Source organism: Melopsittacus undulatus, chromosome 3, assembly GCF_012275295.1.
Source record: "Melopsittacus undulatus isolate bMelUnd1 chromosome 3, bMelUnd1.mat.Z, whole genome shotgun sequence".
Taxonomy (NCBI): domain Eukaryota; kingdom Metazoa; phylum Chordata; class Aves; order Psittaciformes; family Psittaculidae; genus Melopsittacus; species Melopsittacus undulatus.
In genome coordinates this window covers 1,812,871-1,831,162 of record NC_047529.1, presented here as the reverse complement: position 1 = coordinate 1,831,162, position 18,292 = coordinate 1,812,871, and the positions used below count along the sequence as shown (strand labels likewise).

The 18,292-nt window shown below is 48.7% G+C and overlaps 2 protein-coding genes across 5 annotated transcripts in view; one reads left to right on the top strand and one right to left on the bottom strand.

The window, feature by feature from the left end:
* Positions 1-11,489, top strand: part of RTN4 (reticulon 4) — a 47,426-nt gene extending 35,937 nt beyond the window's left edge. For all 4 annotated transcript variants that reach the window (XM_013127741.3, XM_031044615.2, XM_005144015.4 and 1 more), the window contains 6 exons: positions 121-328; positions 2,480-2,618; positions 7,961-8,030; positions 8,603-8,649; positions 9,763-9,821; positions 10,436-11,489. In XM_013127741.3, coding sequence (XP_012983195.3) covers positions 121-328; positions 2,480-2,618; positions 7,961-8,030; positions 8,603-8,649; positions 9,763-9,821; positions 10,436-10,478 — 566 coding nt within the window. In that variant the 3' untranslated portion in view covers positions 10,479-11,489. The remainder of the gene's footprint in view (positions 1-120; positions 329-2,479; positions 2,619-7,960; positions 8,031-8,602; positions 8,650-9,762; positions 9,822-10,435) is intronic.
* A 2,398-nt stretch (positions 11,490-13,887) lies between these two features.
* The window catches only part of EML6 (EMAP like 6), a 117,725-nt gene continuing 113,320 nt past the window's right edge, over positions 13,888-18,292 (bottom strand). Inside the window, 5 exon segments of the mRNA XM_013127742.3 lie at positions 13,888-14,004; positions 15,593-15,693; positions 15,960-16,113; positions 17,180-17,283; positions 17,812-17,974. Coding sequence (XP_012983196.2) covers positions 13,980-14,004; positions 15,593-15,693; positions 15,960-16,113; positions 17,180-17,283; positions 17,812-17,974 — 547 coding nt within the window. The 3' untranslated portion in view covers positions 13,888-13,979.

The following is an 18,292-nucleotide window of genomic DNA, read 5'->3' as shown; positions in this document are numbered from 1 at the left end:
ACAGTGAGATGCAATTTCCCCTCTTGATGACTCTCAGCAGTCAAGTGAATTGTGTTTTACTGTTTTCATAGGGATGCAAAAGGTTTCTTGTTCTAATTTCTTTCCTTCTTTAAATTCTAGTTGTTGACCTCCTTTACTGGCGAGACATTAAGAAGACAGGAGTGGTGTTTGGTGCCAGCTTGTTCCTGCTGCTCTCATTAACAGTGTTCAGCATCGTGAGCGTGACAGCTTACATTGCCTTGGCCCTGCTTTCGGTGACGATCAGCTTTAGGATATACAAGGGAGTTATCCAGGCAATCCAGAAGTCCGATGAAGGCCACCCGTTCAGGTGAGAGTCTTCCTTTCATTAACAAGAGGTGTGCTGTTCTGGGGAGCAGCATTGGTGCTGTTGGGAGCAGGGGATGACGTAGGCAGTGATATGTTGCATAATAATGTATGTTATCTGTACTGGAAAATGTCCAGCCTGTGACTCTTCCTCTTTCAGTTTTTCTCAGCAGGAATACACAGTGGTAAAGAAATTGAACTGTGTGCTTGGTACCTGGGATTTCCTTGGGAATGCTGGAGTGGTTTAAGTTGCATAAAAAAACCCCAAATACGTCAATCTAATGGACTAATATATGCTTTTTAGAATGGTAGAGTCTTCAGAATGTGAACCAGTGGCAGATGAGCTACAAAATGGAAAGGATTCCCAGGAGATGCAGCACTTTCTATGCAGTATATTTAGCAAAAATCAGAGTAAATGCCCCAGGGATCCTTTTATCTTTTTGGGACTTTTGAGAGTACTGTTAAAGTCTGTGGTTTGTGTGCAGCAGCATGGCTCTGTTCTCCACACACAAGGCTGCCTTCTCCCCAGCAGGATGCAGGTTCATTGAGGCCTGCCCAGATCTGAAATCCAGAAAGTTGGATTCTGGATTCTGTGGCTTCAGGAACTGAGTCATAGGATTAATTGAGGTCCTTGAAGAGCACCTCAGCTCTTTGCTTTAAGTGATGAGCTAAGCCCTTGTGGCTTCCCACGTGTACAGTGTGGGAATGTGGTACCCATGGTATTCCTCCTTCCCTGTGGGGAGTACAGCAGTGCCCAGGCTGCATCTGAAGAGAAACAACAACTAATGTGTTTAATTGCTAAGAGTGCCTGTTTCCTGTTTCCACACCAGCCCTGCCCCGTACTGCTCAGCCTCACTTCTCTTCCCCTCAATCAATGAACTGGCTCCATCTCACCTTCCCTTGCACCTTTCCAAAACTCCTGCTTGCCCTCCTCTGTACAGCTCTGATTTTGTTCTCATTCTCTTCCTCTCATCTTCAGTAAGGCAAAGTAAAGTGGTTTCTTGGATTTACCTCCATTCTTCTCTGTGTTGTGGCTCATTTACCCAGTGGAAGCCAGTCCGTGCCCAAACCAGCATGGGGCAAAACTCTGGGGGGGGGAAAAAGGAGTATTTGCTTTGAAGCTTAAATCTCATACAGAAATTACATTTGAACATTCGTTATAGCAGTATGAAACTGTATCTTTTGTGAACTTAGGGCTTTGGTTGCTTGCTTGCTTTAACCCACCAAGGCCTTGCATGGCCCTCCTTATTCACCCACATGAGGGTGAGTAATTCTCACCTGAAATCCTGCTTGCTCTCTCTACCCAATGGTGCTCTTGGGAACCCAAACAGCATTTCCAGGCTTCCCAGTTCTGTCTTAGCAAGAACAAGCAAGACTTGTTTTACCTGTGTTCTTACTGCAATTTATTTCTAAACCCACTGATATTCATAAGAAGCATCCAGACCTTCTTGTCCCACATACCTGATTGCTTCTTACCTGTATACCTTCACCTACAAGGTTGTTCTTACTTGAATTTAGCCAGTGAAGAGCACATGCATGAAATAGGCTTAATTTGTGGTTCAGGTACTGAATACCTTGCAGATGAGCAGAGAAGGGGGTGCAGATTGGAGCCAAGCATGGATAGTGGAATGCAGCCTTGAAATGGCTGCCTGCTGTGGTTACTGTTTGAAGTGCTTGCATTTGCTTTGGACTTGCCTCAAGGCTGTGCTTGGCTTTGCCTCAAGTGACAGCCATGGGAACCTCCAATGTGCATTTTTCAGCTTTTCACCCCAAATCAGAATCCCACCTAAACAAAAGGTCAGTAACTGTAAAATGAGTGCCCTGTTACAGATGTGCTGCATTGCTCCTTCTTCCTCCAACAGGCAAATTAGATTAATTAATCTCTAATTAATGAATCTAAATTGCTGCTTCAACTACAGATAGAAGCCTCAAAATGGTGGAAAGAGCACTTCCCCATATAGCAGCTTACATCTTTATCTTAAAAGAACTGCTATCACTAACTGTAAGAACTGGTTTTAGCATTCCTTATACAGTGAGGTTTTTCCCTTTATAGAATTCAGAGGAACACATGTTGATGTTATATATATAAAACATATGTTGACACTGCTTGGCAGCACTCCTACAGTAAAGTTTCATAAGCTCTTCTCTCTTGCAGGGCTTACTTGGAGTCTGATGTAGCTGTGTCTGAAGAGCTTATTCAGAAGTACAGTAACGTTGTGCTTGGTCACATTAATGGCACAGTCAAAGAGCTGAGACGTCTCTTCCTAGTCGATGACTTAGTTGATTCTCTGAAGGTAAGTTTGCTCCAGTGTAGAACCAGCAGCCTTGTGTAAACTGCTCCCTTGCTGACCTGGGTTACAAAGCCCACTAGTCCTCAGGAACGTGGAGGAACAATAGCAGCTTTGGTGCTGTGTAAGTAAATAAGGAGTTTTTGTTTGGGTGTTGGAAGTAATGAGCCTTTTTGTTTGTCAAGAAGTAGAGCTTTCTGTTAGCCACACTGAGCTGAACATCAAGTGCTGCCTGCAGTAGCAGTGGGTAACTTTAGCTCCACTTCATTTTGCCAGTATAATAATAACCATTGGAAAACTGACATAACCCCTGGCTGCATGTAGCTCAGCCTTACACCTCCTCTTTGGTGCTGAACAGCAGAAATCTGCTGCTTTTAGTCCTGCACATCACTGAAACGGGGTTTGCAAGTTACTCTACATGAAGTGTGCAGTGCTCCCCAACAGATACCTTGAATAGCTCCAAGTGGCACTTTATTTATTAAAGGTGGCAGAGCAAAACTGACAGTGCATAATAATAGTGCTAGAATTGGCTGCAAACCCTTCAGTTCTGCTCCATGAGGATTACATTCCCTCCTTTCAAGCTAATAGTGTTCCTTTGTTTTTCGAACAGTTGTTTCCTTTACCAAGTACGATGTGTTGGCCGTTTCTTTCTCAGTTTGCTTAATCTTCTTGGATAAAAGTAAATCCCTTACTCAGTGCTTTGTAAGGTCCTTTGAGTTGCTGTAGGGCTGGGGGAAGGGAGAGGAAAAGGAAAGATTGTAAAGTCTGTGTTGGGTCTGTGCAGTATAAACCAGAGGTGGATCTCAGGTTCTTACCCAGTTTCTGACCCAGTTTCTCATTATGATCCAACTTAAGCAGAGTTTGTGCTGGAAAAGCTGCACCTGATGCGAGTCTGCAGTGAGTCCTGTCCCTCTGGAGACAGGGGAGATGAGGGGGCTGTGGGGTTGTTACCTGGGGTCTGCTGCTGGTCATAAAGGTGCATCTTCTCCAAAGGGAAGAGGAGATGGGAGATGTTAGGCTGGGGTTTGGTGTGTTTTGATGGCTAAATAAACCCTCTCACCACTGCCCATTAGTCTGGGCTGTATAAAGCTGTGTCTCACAGTCATGCTGACAGTACTGAGTACTTGGGATTCATCTCTGCAGCATCTCAAGGCCACAGCCTTGGCTGAAAGAATTACTGTTCCACAGCCAGAATTCATTTGATAACTAAAACTTGGAGTGTGAGGGAGGGAAGGGACATACCCTTTGTCTATTGTGGGGTTTTTAAGGGCATTGAGTTTCAGTGCTCAAACAAAAGTTAACTTTGCTGAGTCATGTTTGATCTGCCTAAACACCAGCACAGAAACTTGCAGCCACAAGGTCACTTGTGTTTCTTTAATAATTAAGCCCTTTGTGATACGATCCTTTATCTGAATTATAAGGGTTGCTTAGAGATCCCGATCCCTTGCAGGGAAGGAAAAGGAAGCAGTGGGCAGCCAACTGCTGCTTCAGTTGACACTGTTTAGAAAACCAGGCCTTGCAGAGGGATTAGGTAGGAAGCAGAATTAATTCCAGTCAGAATGCCTTCGAGGCACTCCATTCACTTCTAGAGCGCTATGGGCTATAGGAAAGACGTGTTTATTCAGCTCAACTGATTCATTTCCCTTGTCTTCTGGCGTTCAAAACGTTTTATGTACATTAATGAGTGTAATTTGTGGTAGCTGGGAGCAAACCAGTGAATGTCAGGGCAGTTCATGAGCACAAGTTACTGATCTGAAGAGTTGGTGCTCAAGGAGGTGATGGAGATGCTGGGGTCCGAGGGAGTACAGCAGCCCTGGTTTAGTGTCTTGGCTCGTGTAGTTTAAACATCTTCACTGTAGGAAGCAGCATGTTTGTGTATAATTAGAGAGCTTTAATGTAGGAGATGTCTGCAGGTCAGGTTATTGTGTGTAATAGTCCTGGCTGTAAAATCCGTCTTGTGAAGGGTTTTCTTGCCTTATTAAACAATGCTTCAGACACGGAGGTCTTAAAATGGGCTATAAATATTTATGCAGCTCAGAGAAGCTCAGGAGGAGCAATTCCAGAGAAGCCCTTGCCAGGAAGCCCAGGAGATGCTGCACTTTGTCCTGCTCAGCAATGGTGTGCTGCTGCAGCCGGTCTGGCACTGGGCATGGTGGCTTTTGCCTCTGCTCAGATGATGCTTTGAGAAGCAGAGCTCCTTGCTGCAACTGTCTTATAGTAAAGAAATTGCTATATGGACATTCCTGGATTTGCCATTAAATTGTGGTGTGCTCTGGGTGCTGGGGAGTCATTGGAAAGAGGGAGGCAGAACCTCGATGCAGGCCCATTGGATACACTGGGGTTTTACTGGTGTGTGGATCATCCTAATGCTGAGCTTGGGCCTGGGGCTTTCCCTTGGTCCTGAGCGTGCGGGAAGAGCAGCAGCATCTTAGTAGGTCAGTCCTGGGTTGCCTTCTGCTTTCTTTTCATCTGGAGCCTTAAGGACATAGATGTGTCCCAGGTAACCCCTTCTGCACTTGAGAGGCTGAGTTGTCTCCTTTCTAAGCAGAGCAAAAACCAGAGGCCAGTGTGTAAATGTGGGATTGAGGTCAGCTCCACTTAATCCCAGAGCAGTGTTTAACTGGCAGCGAGTGAAGGGAAGAGGAGGAGCTGTGGGAGGAGGGTCTGAGGTTTTGGCTGCAGTTCATTTGCTTTGCTAGCCCTGGTGTCTCATACTGATGTGCTAGAAGAAGTCGGTCTTGATGGGCTCAGGGTTCCCACTCCCACCCGGTGTGAGTAAGTGAAGGGGATTACACACTGAACATCCAGTCGTTAGACCCTGTGCTGGTCAGGACAGACTGGGAGAAGCAAAGCCTGTGTCAGCCAAACATTAACTCCTGGATTTTGATCTTCTTTGGGCCATAAAATCAGTGCTGACTGCATAGGATTGGGTAGTGCTGGTGAAGGTTGGACTTTGGGATTGATTCGGGCTGTTACCCTCTGCTTGCATGAACTTGCATTTTCTGCCTCAGTTGTAGTCTTCAGCAGTGTTATTCGGTGCTCACCTGGCCAAGTGGTGCCTGTGAGAGGAGGTGATCAAATCACAGATACAGTGAGGCTGGAAAAGCCCTTCAAGCTCACCCAGTCCAACCATTCCCAGCCCTGCCAAGGCCACCCCTAACCCATGGCACTGAGGCCTTGTCTCCACGGGCTGTGAACCCTTGCAGGGCCGGTGCCTGCAGCCCTGCCCTGGGCAGCCTGTTCCAATGCCTGAGCACCCTGTGGGGCAGGAATTGTTCCTCAGCTCCATCTAAACCTGCCCTGGTGCAGCTTGAGGCTGGTTCCTCTTGTCCCATCCCTTGTTCCTTGGGAGCAGAGCCCAGCCCCTCCTGGCTCCATCCTCCTGCAGGCACTTGGAGGGAGCCATCAGGTCCCCCCTGAGCCTTCCCTTCTCCATACTAATAGGTGGCTGGCAGGATGTGTGTGCTTGAAGCTGGCACCTTCAGTTCACTGAATGCAAAGCCTGCAGGAACAATCAACCTGAATGGCCACAGACCTGGGGGTATTTTTGCTGCATTAGAAGTTAACTTCCCTCCCTTGGCTGGGCATGGGGATGTGCTGCATGTCCAGGCTTGCTGTGCAAGGAGAGCATTTGCTCTGTTGAAGTCTCTTGTGCAGGGGCTGGCAGGCAGTGCTCACCCTGGCACTGCAGAGCAGAACTGGGCCAAGGTTTGAATGAATCATGAGGGAGGCTGGAGCAATGAGCTCTGTTTGGCTTGGTAACCCTGCCAGAGTCCTTCAGTCCATGGCAACATCAGCCTTGCCTGGGGGGTGACTGTGCCGGGGGTGCCTGCCTCACACCCAGGAGGAACCCACAGATAAGTGCATGGTTTGCAGTTCATGCTCCTGAGGTTTGAATGGGATCAGCTACTTTGAATGAAGCTCTTGCAGTGACTTCAGTTTGTTACAGGGGTCCCACAGTTAAGCTGTGTTGATTGTCATGCCCTTATCTTGCTGTTGGCACTTGATTTGTTTGATTTGGATACTTTACATCTTATGATAAGCTAAAATTGGATGTTTGGATACATAACTTCAGTGTGACTCAGCTGCAGGGCAGATCCTGCCCACTCCCACAGGCCTTCAGTGTGCAGCTTTGTACCCATCTCCTCGCACTCACCTGCTCACAGAGTGCTTCCCCTTCAGTCATTAGAATCATAGAATGATTTGGGTTGGAAGAGAGCTTAAAGCTCATGTAGCTCCAGCCCCTGCCATGGGCAGGACACCTTCCACAGTGTCTTGCACACAAAACAAGCCCCAGTGCTCAGGTGATGAAAGGGCCGGGGTCTCTGCACAAGCAAAACACGATCCCATGCTCAGCCAGAGCCAGGCCTGGTGAATGCACTGTTGTGAGAGCCAGCCCCTGGCTGCTGCTCAGCTCCTCGTGGCTATGCAACACTAGAAGAACCAGGGAGGAACCCTGCACAGAAATAGCATCGGCTGCCTGCCTGCTATAGGTCAGAGGTGTGCTCGGGACACGCTCCACCTGGCTGAGCACAGGGGCCCAAACCCCCTTCTGTGTGCAGGGGAGCAGAGGAGCTGTGTGAGTGCAGTCAGTGGTGCTGGGGTAGGAATGGGGCCTGGCTGTGAGCTGGGACAGGGATGAAGCCAGCGGTTGTAGCAGTGATGAGGGGGTTTGGGTGGCTGGGAACTGAAGGGACATCTTTGCTCCTGAGTTTGCCTCCGGCTTGGAGCCAGCTTCCATTGCCTGGCGCTGCTGACTCCTCTCTGAAGCTTTAGTATCCAGAGCTCCTGGTTTTTAAAGGGAAAAGCCAATCGACGCAGCCTTGCCATGTACCTCCAGAGAGGTTTTAGTCCCGGGGTGACAGAAACTGCCTGCCCTGGTCAGTGTTCACTGAGAGCTTTGCTGAGCCAGAGTGTGACTGATCCTTGGTACCAAGCCTGGATGCACCAGCAGCTGCCCTGCTTCCCATCTCTGGCACACAGCAGCCCTCACACCACTCACTTCCTTGTCTCTTGTTCCATCTCTGGAGGGAGGTAGGAGCTGTGTTTGCTCATTGCTGTTTCATATGGATTTGAAAGCACTGAATAATGCAGGGGACATGGAGCAGCCACCAAGAGCTCACAGCTTGTGGTCACTGCAGACTCGGGCTGAATTCAGCCCATGACCCAGACCACATATCCTGTTACTGAGCCCTTCAGCAGTCTTGTCACTCCTCTCTCATTACATGAGACATCCAAGGGTGAAGGGGTTTGGGGTGTTCCAGTTGTGTGTGTGTGTGGTTAAGGCTGTAAGCAGTTGTAGTGGCAAGGCCATGGGCTGACACACGCTGTTTCTCTTTCCTTTCCAGTTTGCAGTGTTGATGTGGGTGTTCACTTATGTTGGTGCCTTGTTTAATGGTCTGACATTGCTGATTCTGGGTAAGTGTTTGAAACCATGCTCAATACAGAATAACTGAGGTCTGCTGGATACCATGGGGCTGCTCCTGCGTTCTGGAGCACGTAGCAGGATGCGGTAGCTCCGTGTCCTTTCTCTGGGATGCTGATAACACTGCAACAGGTCACTTTGAACCATGTGGTTTGAAAGGCAGCAATCTGAGCAGTTCAGACTTGGTATCATTTGAAAGCACTTTCTGTTGTGCTTATCCCTGTCGGGGTTAGTCTGGGGCTCTGGAGGAGGTACAGGTTGGCTCTGACCATGTCCCACCACGGGCAGGTTTGTTCCTTGTATCCCAGAGCAGAGCTTCAGGTGTTGGCCCTGGCAGAAGCTGAGGCATCCCCTTTGAAGAACGTGCATAACCCACAGTGACCAGCCCCAGGGTGCTGTGAATGAGACCTGGAGTCCAGCCCAGGCTCTGGGCTACTGAAACTAGCAGCCAACAGTTGGTGTATGTGGCTTTTGGAAGGCAGAGTCAAGGTGTGGAAGGCAGGGTTTGTGTTACCTGAACACCCTCCCTTCTGCCTGCTCATACCTCTGCTGTGCTCTCTTCCAGCTTTGATCTCGCTCTTCAGTGTTCCTGTTATTTATGAGAGACATCAGGTGAGTGTTTAATGTGAATCACAAAACCGGCTCTGTTGAAGCAATGCTACAAGTGAATGAACCCAGAATTCACCTCAATCTGCTAAAACCCTGAAAGCCTTTAAAAGGCCTCGAGGCAGGAGGCAGTGCCAGGGTCGTCACATTCACTTCGGTGTGGTTCCCCTCCTCCTCTGCAGTGGCACCAGGGGAAAGCTTCCCCAGCAAACAGGACAAAGGCCTGATAACCTGGAGGCCTCCTCTGCCCTGATCCAGCTTTGGGCAGGACCAGAGCAGCAGCACAATGCGTTAATCCTGGTTTCTGCAGAACTGATGGTCGGATTCACAAGGCCCTGTGGAATCTGTAGCCCTGCAGAAACAGGAGGGGGGAACTCTTGGCTCAGCCCAGAGCTTCTCCTGTGGTGAGACAAATGTGAAGGGAAGAGACAAGAAGGAGCCAAAGGTGCTCGGTTCAGTTCCAGGCTGGAGCAGGGGCTGCCTGCATGCAGCAGGTCACAGCCAACCCTGGCTTAGCAGTTCCTTCTCCTCTTTCACAAACAAGGCTGCTCGGGGTGAGGGGGGACCTGGGGCATGGGGAGGGAGCAGAAAGGCTTGGAGCAGATGGTGGAGCCTCATGGGCTCCTCTCCCAGCTCCTAGGAGGTAGCAGGGTGCTCTGCAGGGAAGGGAAACCCCATGGTCTGGGGAGGAGGGACAAGTTGTGGGGTTTAACCCAGGCCCCACAATCCTCTTGAGGGGCTGAAGCCGCTCACCAAGGGTTTAAGCCGGTTACCAGGCCTGGCCCAGCTAAGCTGCTTCCCTTCCCTGTGCTGCCCAGCAGCACCGAGGGCCTGGGCTGGTTGAGCACCCTCATGTTGGCCTTGAGCTGAGGCTGGAGCCACAAGTGGCTGCTCTAGAAGCCAGAGATGGATCAATGTGGGCACGTGCCCACTGCTCCCTGCTGTTCTGGGGCAGATGCTGCTGTGGCTGGAGCCATGGGCACCAACCTGGGATACACGTGGGTGAACCCCTTCCTGCCCCTTCCTTACAGTCTGTCTCCTATGTAAAGCACATGTTGTGTGGTGGGATTCTGCAGCACAGTAAGAGCTGCTGGTAACATCTGTCATCTTCTGTTTCAGGCCCAAATTGACCATTATTTGGGACTCGTGAACAAGAATGTCAAAGATGCCATGGCTAAGTGAGTAAAGTTGCACTTTATAAATAGCATTTAGAGTTCTCGGTACCTGTGTTGTTCCTGTATATAACAAATGCATTTTGCACTGGGACTGGGAGGAAAAAGTCCTTTGTTTGAATTTGGAATGGTTACAAAAATCAGCTCAGTTCTTGCTGAGTTAATCCTGTTTGACTTCTATCAGAAGTCTGTGTCGTTCAACCCATCAGTGAAACCCGGGGCCCTCAGCAGTTGCAGCTGGGGGGGGAATGGAGAAGAATTGAGCAGTTGCATTGGGTTGTATGTTGCTGTGATCATTATAGAATCATAGAATGGTTTGGGTTGGAAAGGACCTTAAGATCATCCAGTTCCAACCCCCTGCCATGGGCAGGGACACCTCACACTAAACCATGGCACCCAAGGCTCTGTTCAACCTGGCCTTGAACACTGCCAGGGATGGAGCATTCACAGCCTCCCTGGGCAACCCATTCCAGTGCCTCAACACCCTAACAGTAAAGAGCTTCTGCCTTGTATCCAATCTAAACTTCCCCTGTTTATCTTGCCATGCTGCTGCTTTATGACTGTGTTTTACACCTCCTGCTTCTTGTTCACTACTCAAATGCTGTTGTTCCCTCTTGCAGGATCCAAGCAAAGATCCCTGGGTTGAAGCGCAAAACTGAGTAAGAAGCCTGAAGCAACGTATCGATAGGAAGTTCATCTTTTAAGGGGGAAAACAAAGTACTCATTTGGATTTACACGGGGAGGGTCAGGGAATAGCAAACCCCTTGACATTGCAGTGCAATTTCACAGATCTTTATTTTTTAGCAACGCAGTGTTTGAGGAAAACAAAAATAACTGTTTTGACTGCCATGTGTTTCATCATCCTAAGTATCGTAAGCTGCTATGTATGGATCTAAACTAATCATCTTCCTCTATCCTGTGTGCAGCAGCACTGGCTAACCCAAGAGTTGAAAGCTGTACATTTTGCTTCGTCAGCGGTAGTCCCTGCGGCGTTCCCGGATGGGGCGGGTGGAGCGGAGGCACTGCAGTGTGTGCACGGTGTATGGTCTGTGTAGGTTGATGCCCATTTTCTAAACTGAGATGTTTTAGAAGAATTGTACCATTTGAGCAAGGTTTGAGAACAAATCTTGCCTTTTTGGTATGAGTATAGCTGTATTGTGATTTTATTGTTTTATCAATTGCCAATATATATATATATATATATGTGTTTCACAAAGCTTAGGTCTTTCAGCTGCTCCACAGTGCTTTGTACTTCAGAGAATTGACTGGTGGCTGGACTAGCTCTGCAGCACACAAGCTTGAACCCCAAACTGTCTGTGTAAACACTAGCATCTGGTTAAAACAAACAGCGAGAGGGGGACGAAGGAAGGAACCTCCACATACACCTAAAGCAAGAGACAAGCATACACTTTGTGGCACAAACGTACAGTAGTTGATTCTGATCTCTCAAACTCTCCTAATCTGTGGACCGAGTATCTAATGCTGCAAATGTTGTTGGGAACCCTAAAACCTTGTTACGCAAGAACTAAGGGAGGATTTCTCCACTTGCAGTTTGAGCTGTATTGAACCGAGTCTGTGGAATGCATTGTGAAATGTAAAAAAACCCAACAAAAAGGCAAAAAAAATCCCCCAACCAACCCAAACCCCAAGTATCAATAAAGCTTCTAGACAGAACCTGGTGCCATTTTGCTTTCTTGAGGCAAATTGAATCTCTTTGTGTTTATTTTGTTGAAGCTCATGGTGATTCAGTATCCATTGTACGTGGTGGTGGCTGCGGTCTGTCAGATGTAGGGCGATGTGTGGTGGTGGCTGCTCTCAGTACCTGTTCTTCCCGTCCGTGCAGTGTGAAGCAGTGTGGTCAGTTCCAGTTCCAGAGCTCTCGTTCCCAGTGGCTCCAGTGGGAGTGTGGTTCTTGTGGCCCAGGCTCTTGGCTGTGGCTCTGGTTGCTGCTGCCACTCAAGTGGTATGAGTTGGGTGTTGGGTGTTCACTCAGCCAAGTGAAGGTCCCTGCTTTGCTTTAGAGACAATTGATGTGTGATGCCATTGGCAAGCACAAGTCCCACTGATCTTTCCAGATCAATTTGTTGAATCTGATCTGAGAGCTGGACCCTGGAAACTTGTATCCAGATTTATTTGGGACACAGATTTGTAATTAATGGCATCCTGACCATTAGAGCATCAATCCATGTGCTAGGATTGACTTTACAGTATTGGACATGGTGACTTCTGAACCTTTTGTACGTAAAGCCAGACCCTAGAAACGCACAAAGTTAAGTGTTTCCTGACAGACACTATTGCTTTAAGCTGCTTTTCACATCACCATTGATTAATTCTATCTGGGATACTGTCCATGCGGAAGGAAGGCAGAGAAGGTGCTCGCTGACATCCCCACCTGCCAGGATTACATCATCTCAGCCAGGAGGTGTGGCTAGAACAAGGACTGCATAGGGCCGTGTTGTGTATCTGACAAACTGATCTGTGTAGTGATACAAGGCATTGATTAATAAATTCAGTTGTAAAAAAGGTGATTCTTTGAGGTCACTGAAGCACTTTTGTGTGGTACCTGGACACTGATCCACTCCTTGCACTGGATATTGCACCCAACAGCCTCCTCTGTGCAGTGGGTGTCAGAAATGGGTTGGCAGGAGCTTCCCCCAGTTCACAATGGTTTGGTTCTGACCTGGGGCTAAAGCACTAACAAACATTTCTTTCCAAAGACCAAATGCAAGTCTAAAGGTTTTATTTTGGCCTTTATGTCTTTGATCATAAACAGTCTTTTTACAAGAAAGGTGATTTTAAGATACATTGTTCTGTGCCCGAAACCTCAGAACTCCTTTGCCATTGCCCACACTTCCCATTCCTTTGCAGCCACTGTCATTGGAAAACGTTGAACATTTTCCTTCTCCACTTTCCCTGTCCCTGGCGTTTTTGGTTTTGACAGAAGCACTGAAGGGCTTTACTTGCCTTGTGTGGACCTCTGCTCTCCTCTCCTGGATCCCACACCCTGACCCACAGGAGAGGTGATGATGGGAACAGGAGTCCAAATGAGCACAGGGGCTGCTTTCCCCAAGGACAGGTGGATGTTCTGGTATGGGAGAGGTTTCTGTTCTGCTGCACATGGGCAGTGCCAGGTGTTCCTTGGGATGCCTGCAGGAATGACCCAGCACAGGAGGAACAGGCAGCAATGACTCGGAGGCTTCCACACCATTAATACAGTGGATGGCCCCTGTCTGTGGAAGCAGTTCCCCATAGACAGGGAGTGGATGGATGTGGGGAGCAGCTTCCTCACTGTTGGCATCTTTAGCCAAGCCTCTCCCCCTCTACTCACCATTTAAGCTTTGCATTCTGGCTGTAGTTGCGCTACCATCGCGCACGTTGTGAACAGCTTACCAAGAGGTGTAGTACCACCAGGGAATTGTCCTTAGAACAGCACAGAGCTGCTGCCTCTGTCCCAAACATTCTGGAATTCACTTGTGAAGGTGTTGAAACCCAAAGCAGAGAATGGGACAATGGAAGTAAGTACACAGCTGGAAAAGGGGGTGATGGTTATAGCCCTCCTCTGTGTGGAAGTTGTAGCACCGTGTGTTGAAAGCAAGGGGTGGGAGGCAGGGCTGCAGCCCCTACTCATAGAAAACTATTCAAAGGCACTTCATGGATAGAAAAAATTGCCAAATATCTATATTTAAAAAGAAGATGGACTTAAAAAAACACTAACTTTGCTCCTTCCCTCCTGACCCCAGTGCCCGTTCACAGCCTGCGTTTCTGAGTGCACCAAAGGGGAGCTTGAAGCAGGTGGTTAAAAACCCACCCTTTTCCTTGACCAAATCAAGCCATACACTTTGAAATGATGCAAATTAAAGGGCCCAGCGTTTTCTCCGTGTGCTCCCTTCCCAGACAGGGTTTAGATAACACAGGAATAGGCAAAAGCAGCTTTGAGAGGGAACTGTTCATCACTTTGGCCTACCCGGGTTACAAAAGGATTCCCTTTCAGATGTCTCCTTCTCGGGGCTATCGCTCGAGACCACGTTCAGTGAATGCTATGAGTGATCTGGAGGTGCAGCATCGGGTGGAGGTCACAGCAGCCCAGGGCTCCAGGCATCGTGGCTGTCCAGGCTGGCCCAGTCACTGGGTGGTGGCAGTAACAGCAGCAAGGAGAGGCTGCTGTCAAAGGCAGCGCCACACGAACACACTGCAGGGAAGGAAGGGAGAGAGGGGTTAGAGTGGAGCACCAAGAGGCTATGGATCCGTAATGCCTGTAAAGACAAGGGTGGGTTTACCAACCAGCTGCCAGGTACAGCAACCTGTATGTGCTTCCCCTTCTCCAGAGTTACAGCATCATAACCATCTCCTGCCCATGTGTTCAGTGCAGGCCTGGGAATGCTGGTTTACAGAAACAAGAAATCCCCTCCATAACCCCTGCCCAAAGCAGGGCAGCTGATGAGCTTTTCTGAGCTTACATAACTTGTGTCCTGCAGGGTGAGGGCTGAGGTGAATGCAGCCTTTGTTCCCATGCAGCTGCTTTGTGATGGGACAGAGCTTCCTGCTCCCACTGTGCAGCCCCTGTCTCAAAGCAGAACACTGCCTTCTCCTCCGCTTCCCCTTTTACTCCCCCCTAAAAGGAGTGGGAAATGTATGGGGGTGAGGGGAGTCCTTCATTACCAGCGTGACTGCAGGAGCCACAGTGGATGCTTTAGTGTGGGAGAACTGCAGTGAGGGTTACATTGCCTGCAGCCTTAGAGCAGTGTCAGCTGCAGGCTTCCTGCAGGGGAGCCTGGTGTCAGCAACCGTCCATCAGCGTTTAGGGCTCTGCTTCTGGAAAGCAGCAAAGTCCATCCTGCAGCCCCTGGCTGGTGGAAGCAGTTATAACAACCTGAGGCTTGAACGCAGCTCTCTGGTACCTGCTCCTGTCGGGATTTGTGTCTTCATTTCCCACCTGCTTGGTTTGCAGTGAGGAAAAGCACTTTCCTGTAAACCCAGGACTGTTTCTAGCTCTGCTTTGTGCTGTTTGAAGGTCTCTCATGGGTTGTGTTTAACACATCCTGTTTTCATTCCTCACCTTTCTGCTCCCTTCTGCTCGGCAGCTGTGTCCTCTGAGCAGCACTGGGAGCTCCAATAGAACATGTGGGGAGTGAGAGTGAAGGGGAAGGAACCGGCTGCAATCCCACGTGTGTCTGTGTCTGTGTGTGTGCATTTACTGGCCTTTTCTCTGAAGGAGAAAGGAAAGCTCAGCTCAGACTTGGGGCACCTTCTGCAGCTCCTGCTGTTTGAAATGTCTTTCTAAATCCGTCCATCCCTGTGTTTGGCCGGAATTCCTGTCCTACCCTTTGCTGGGCAGGAGCTATTCAGTTATTTTGGTGTGAGTGACACCCCCAGCAGCTGTCTTTGAGTGGTCTCAATGTTCTCCAGGCACACGTGTGGGTCCTGTGCCAGCAGCCAGGGCTCCTTCTGCTACCTCTTGGTGCCCAAAGCCTCAGAGCTGGGTGCTGGCCAGTGCAGACCATGTCTGCTCTGCTCTGCCCATAGGGAGGAGGCAAACCAGGGAGCTACAAGCAGATGCTGCTAAACACAGGAACCCAAATGTGGGATGTTTTATGCAGTAGAGATCAACCTATGAATGGTGCCAAGGTGGCAGGATTTGAGTGCAAGTGCCCATGAAATACATTGATCCCAGAGTCATTGATGGGCCGAGGGGGGTGTTCAGTGCCCTGCTGTGGGTTTGGTGCTGATGGGTACACACAACACCTTGGCTCATCTCTGCAGAGCACATCAGCCCTCACCTGCAGTCGTCTCCTCCTGTACTGATCACATACTTGTCGTCGTGGGAGAAGCGGATGTTGGTGACATGAGCAGAGTGCCCGAAATACCTCTTGTGCTTGGCCTGTGGGGAAGGACACGTTGAGGTTGGTACAGCAGCTGGCACCAGGGTGACTGACCCCAAACCCCAGCAGCACCAGTGTTCTGAGCCCACAGTAAGCCCAGCTCGGGGCTCAGTGCTGTGTGCTCCTCCCTCCCTGGCGCCTCCATCACCTGCAGCCATTGCTGCTTGGAGCTGGCCCCACTTTTGGAGGCCTTAAAATCACAGAGCAAGGAGGCTGAGGATGAGGAAGATCAAACTGATCAGATCAGAGTGAAACAGCCACTTACAAATTTTTCTGTGCATGGGAAATCAAACAGTTTCACCAGCCCAAAGTCGTCTCCTGTGACTATGTTCAGGCCAGCATGGGTCACACACGCACAGTTGACATCTGCTTTATCTGCGTTTCGTGGCCAAATCCCAATGACTTCGTCTCCAAGAATGCTGTTCCAAAAGCAAGTTAAGAAAAGACCATTAGACCATAAGGCTCATTTGCTGCTGCTCTATTGCACAGCATGGGGAGGCAACACAGCCCAGGGATAAATAATTGCTGCCTTTTAGAATAGTCTTTTCCTGAATGTGATCTCATCCTGGAGAACATCACTTGAATACATCTTTGTGTGACTCACAAGATCACCTCTTAATCTAAAGCCTCTATCCATAAATCCTGAGGTTTAGCTCCTGTGAACCTCTCTCATCATTCTATACAAGCAGCCACAGTCCCCTCTTTCCTCAAGGACACTCAGGGAGCCTCCCACAGGGATTTTTGACAGTGATGTTCTCTTAGCTATAAGTTACTGGATGAGGGGATGTGTGTTTGGGTGTGGAACACTGCCTAAAATACCTGTTCTTAGATTGAGCTCCTTTATAATCATTCCATTTCCTGCACAGTTACTGTCAGATGTGTCTGTCCCTCTCCCACAGTCTGTCAGGAGTCCTTAGAACCAAGGAATTTGGGACAGATCCTTATGCTTGGTAGCAGAGCAGTGGGAGGAAGAGGAGGATTCTCCTCAAACCACTTCTATTACCCCCTGCTCCCATCTCAGATCTGCCTTTGGCCTCTTCCACTTTGCACATGATTACAGTTTTGTAATCATGTTGGGAGGAGCCCACATAAACCTATGGCAGTGAATGTATTTTAATGATACCCACAACTCATTCCTTCATAGGCAGCTCCTGTTTCCATGCTTCCCATGCTGCTTGTGTTTGTTGATGTGGGATAAGGCAGCACCTACACCACTGTGCCAGTGAAAGCAAAGCTTGAAGGGCTGCAAGAGCCCCAACGAGCCCCTGTGGGTGTCTGACAGCCCTCAGCATGACTGCAGGAACAGTTACAATAACACTACAGACACCAAGCAGCTCTAAAGGTGACTGTGGAAGACAGAGCTCTCTGTGCTCTGGCAGCTGTGCCAAGCCCCAGGGACATGTCAAGCTCTGCTAAACACAACCTGACCTTAGTTCTGCACTAGACCTGCCCCAGCCAGGCAGAACACTGCTCTTAGTGCTTTACCTTGTCCATGTGGCCCACGTGATCTTCTCTATTAAAGCAGGATCTGTTATCTGCTTCCCTAGCGGCACCTCGTGCACTTGGCGCTTATAGGCACCCGTTGATACCTGAGAGCAGGGAAGGAAAGAGCTGTGACTTTAACCCTAAAGACATCATTGTCTACATTTGTATCCTTTCCAGCAGTAATAGTCTTAACAGGTGAGATTTCCTTTTCCCTAATTAGCTATAATTCATTATATGCAGTATGAAGTAATAACTGTTACAGATGTGAATGCTCCATCCCTGGCAGTGTTCAAGGCCAGGCTGGATGAAGCCTTGGGTGCCATGGTTTAGTGTGAGGTGTCCGTGGCCACGGCAGGGGTTGGAACTGGATGATCCTAAGGTCCTTTCCAACCCTAACTATTCTATAACTGATATAACTAATGGGGAAGACCTGAGTGTTTAGAAAGAGGACTATAGAGCCCTATGAACCTTCTAAAGCCAACCCAAGTTATCTGCCCTACCTTGGGAGACTTAGAGGCACCTTGAAGTTCAGAGCAACTTTGGGAAGCTTCCCTTTGCCCTTTCTCACCTCTGTATTGTTATTGTGTCTGGTAGCAGGGAAGCCACACTAAATACAGCCAAACAAGACGTACCTGGATGTACCTGCTGTCTGCAGAGAAGTCCATCTGTATGACAAAGCTTGCGATGTCTTTGCAGTAGCCTATTCGGTTCAAGGTCGTACCTTGAGTGAGATCATAGAAATCCACAGTATGTTCTTGGGAACCCACTGCCAAAAACTTGTTATCGGGGCTGATCCTGGATGATAAAACACAGAATGGGGATAGAATTTACTGTTTCTGTAAAAGATTTTCTTTGGCTTCTCATGTTAACACAAGAGAGCAGATTTCTCCTACTGGAAAACAACAAAAACCTTCTGTAAGTAGCAAGACTGAATCCAAACTAAACCTTGATGCTCAAAAGATAAGTAGGATGGAGGATACTGTTTGTAGTTCACTGATGTTAATGCATAAAGCACATGGCATGATGTGCAGAGTAACTCTGCTCCTCTGGGAGAAAGCAACAGGAATTACAATTTAAAATGGTCTGTGATGTTCATTCCCCTATTCCCAGTTA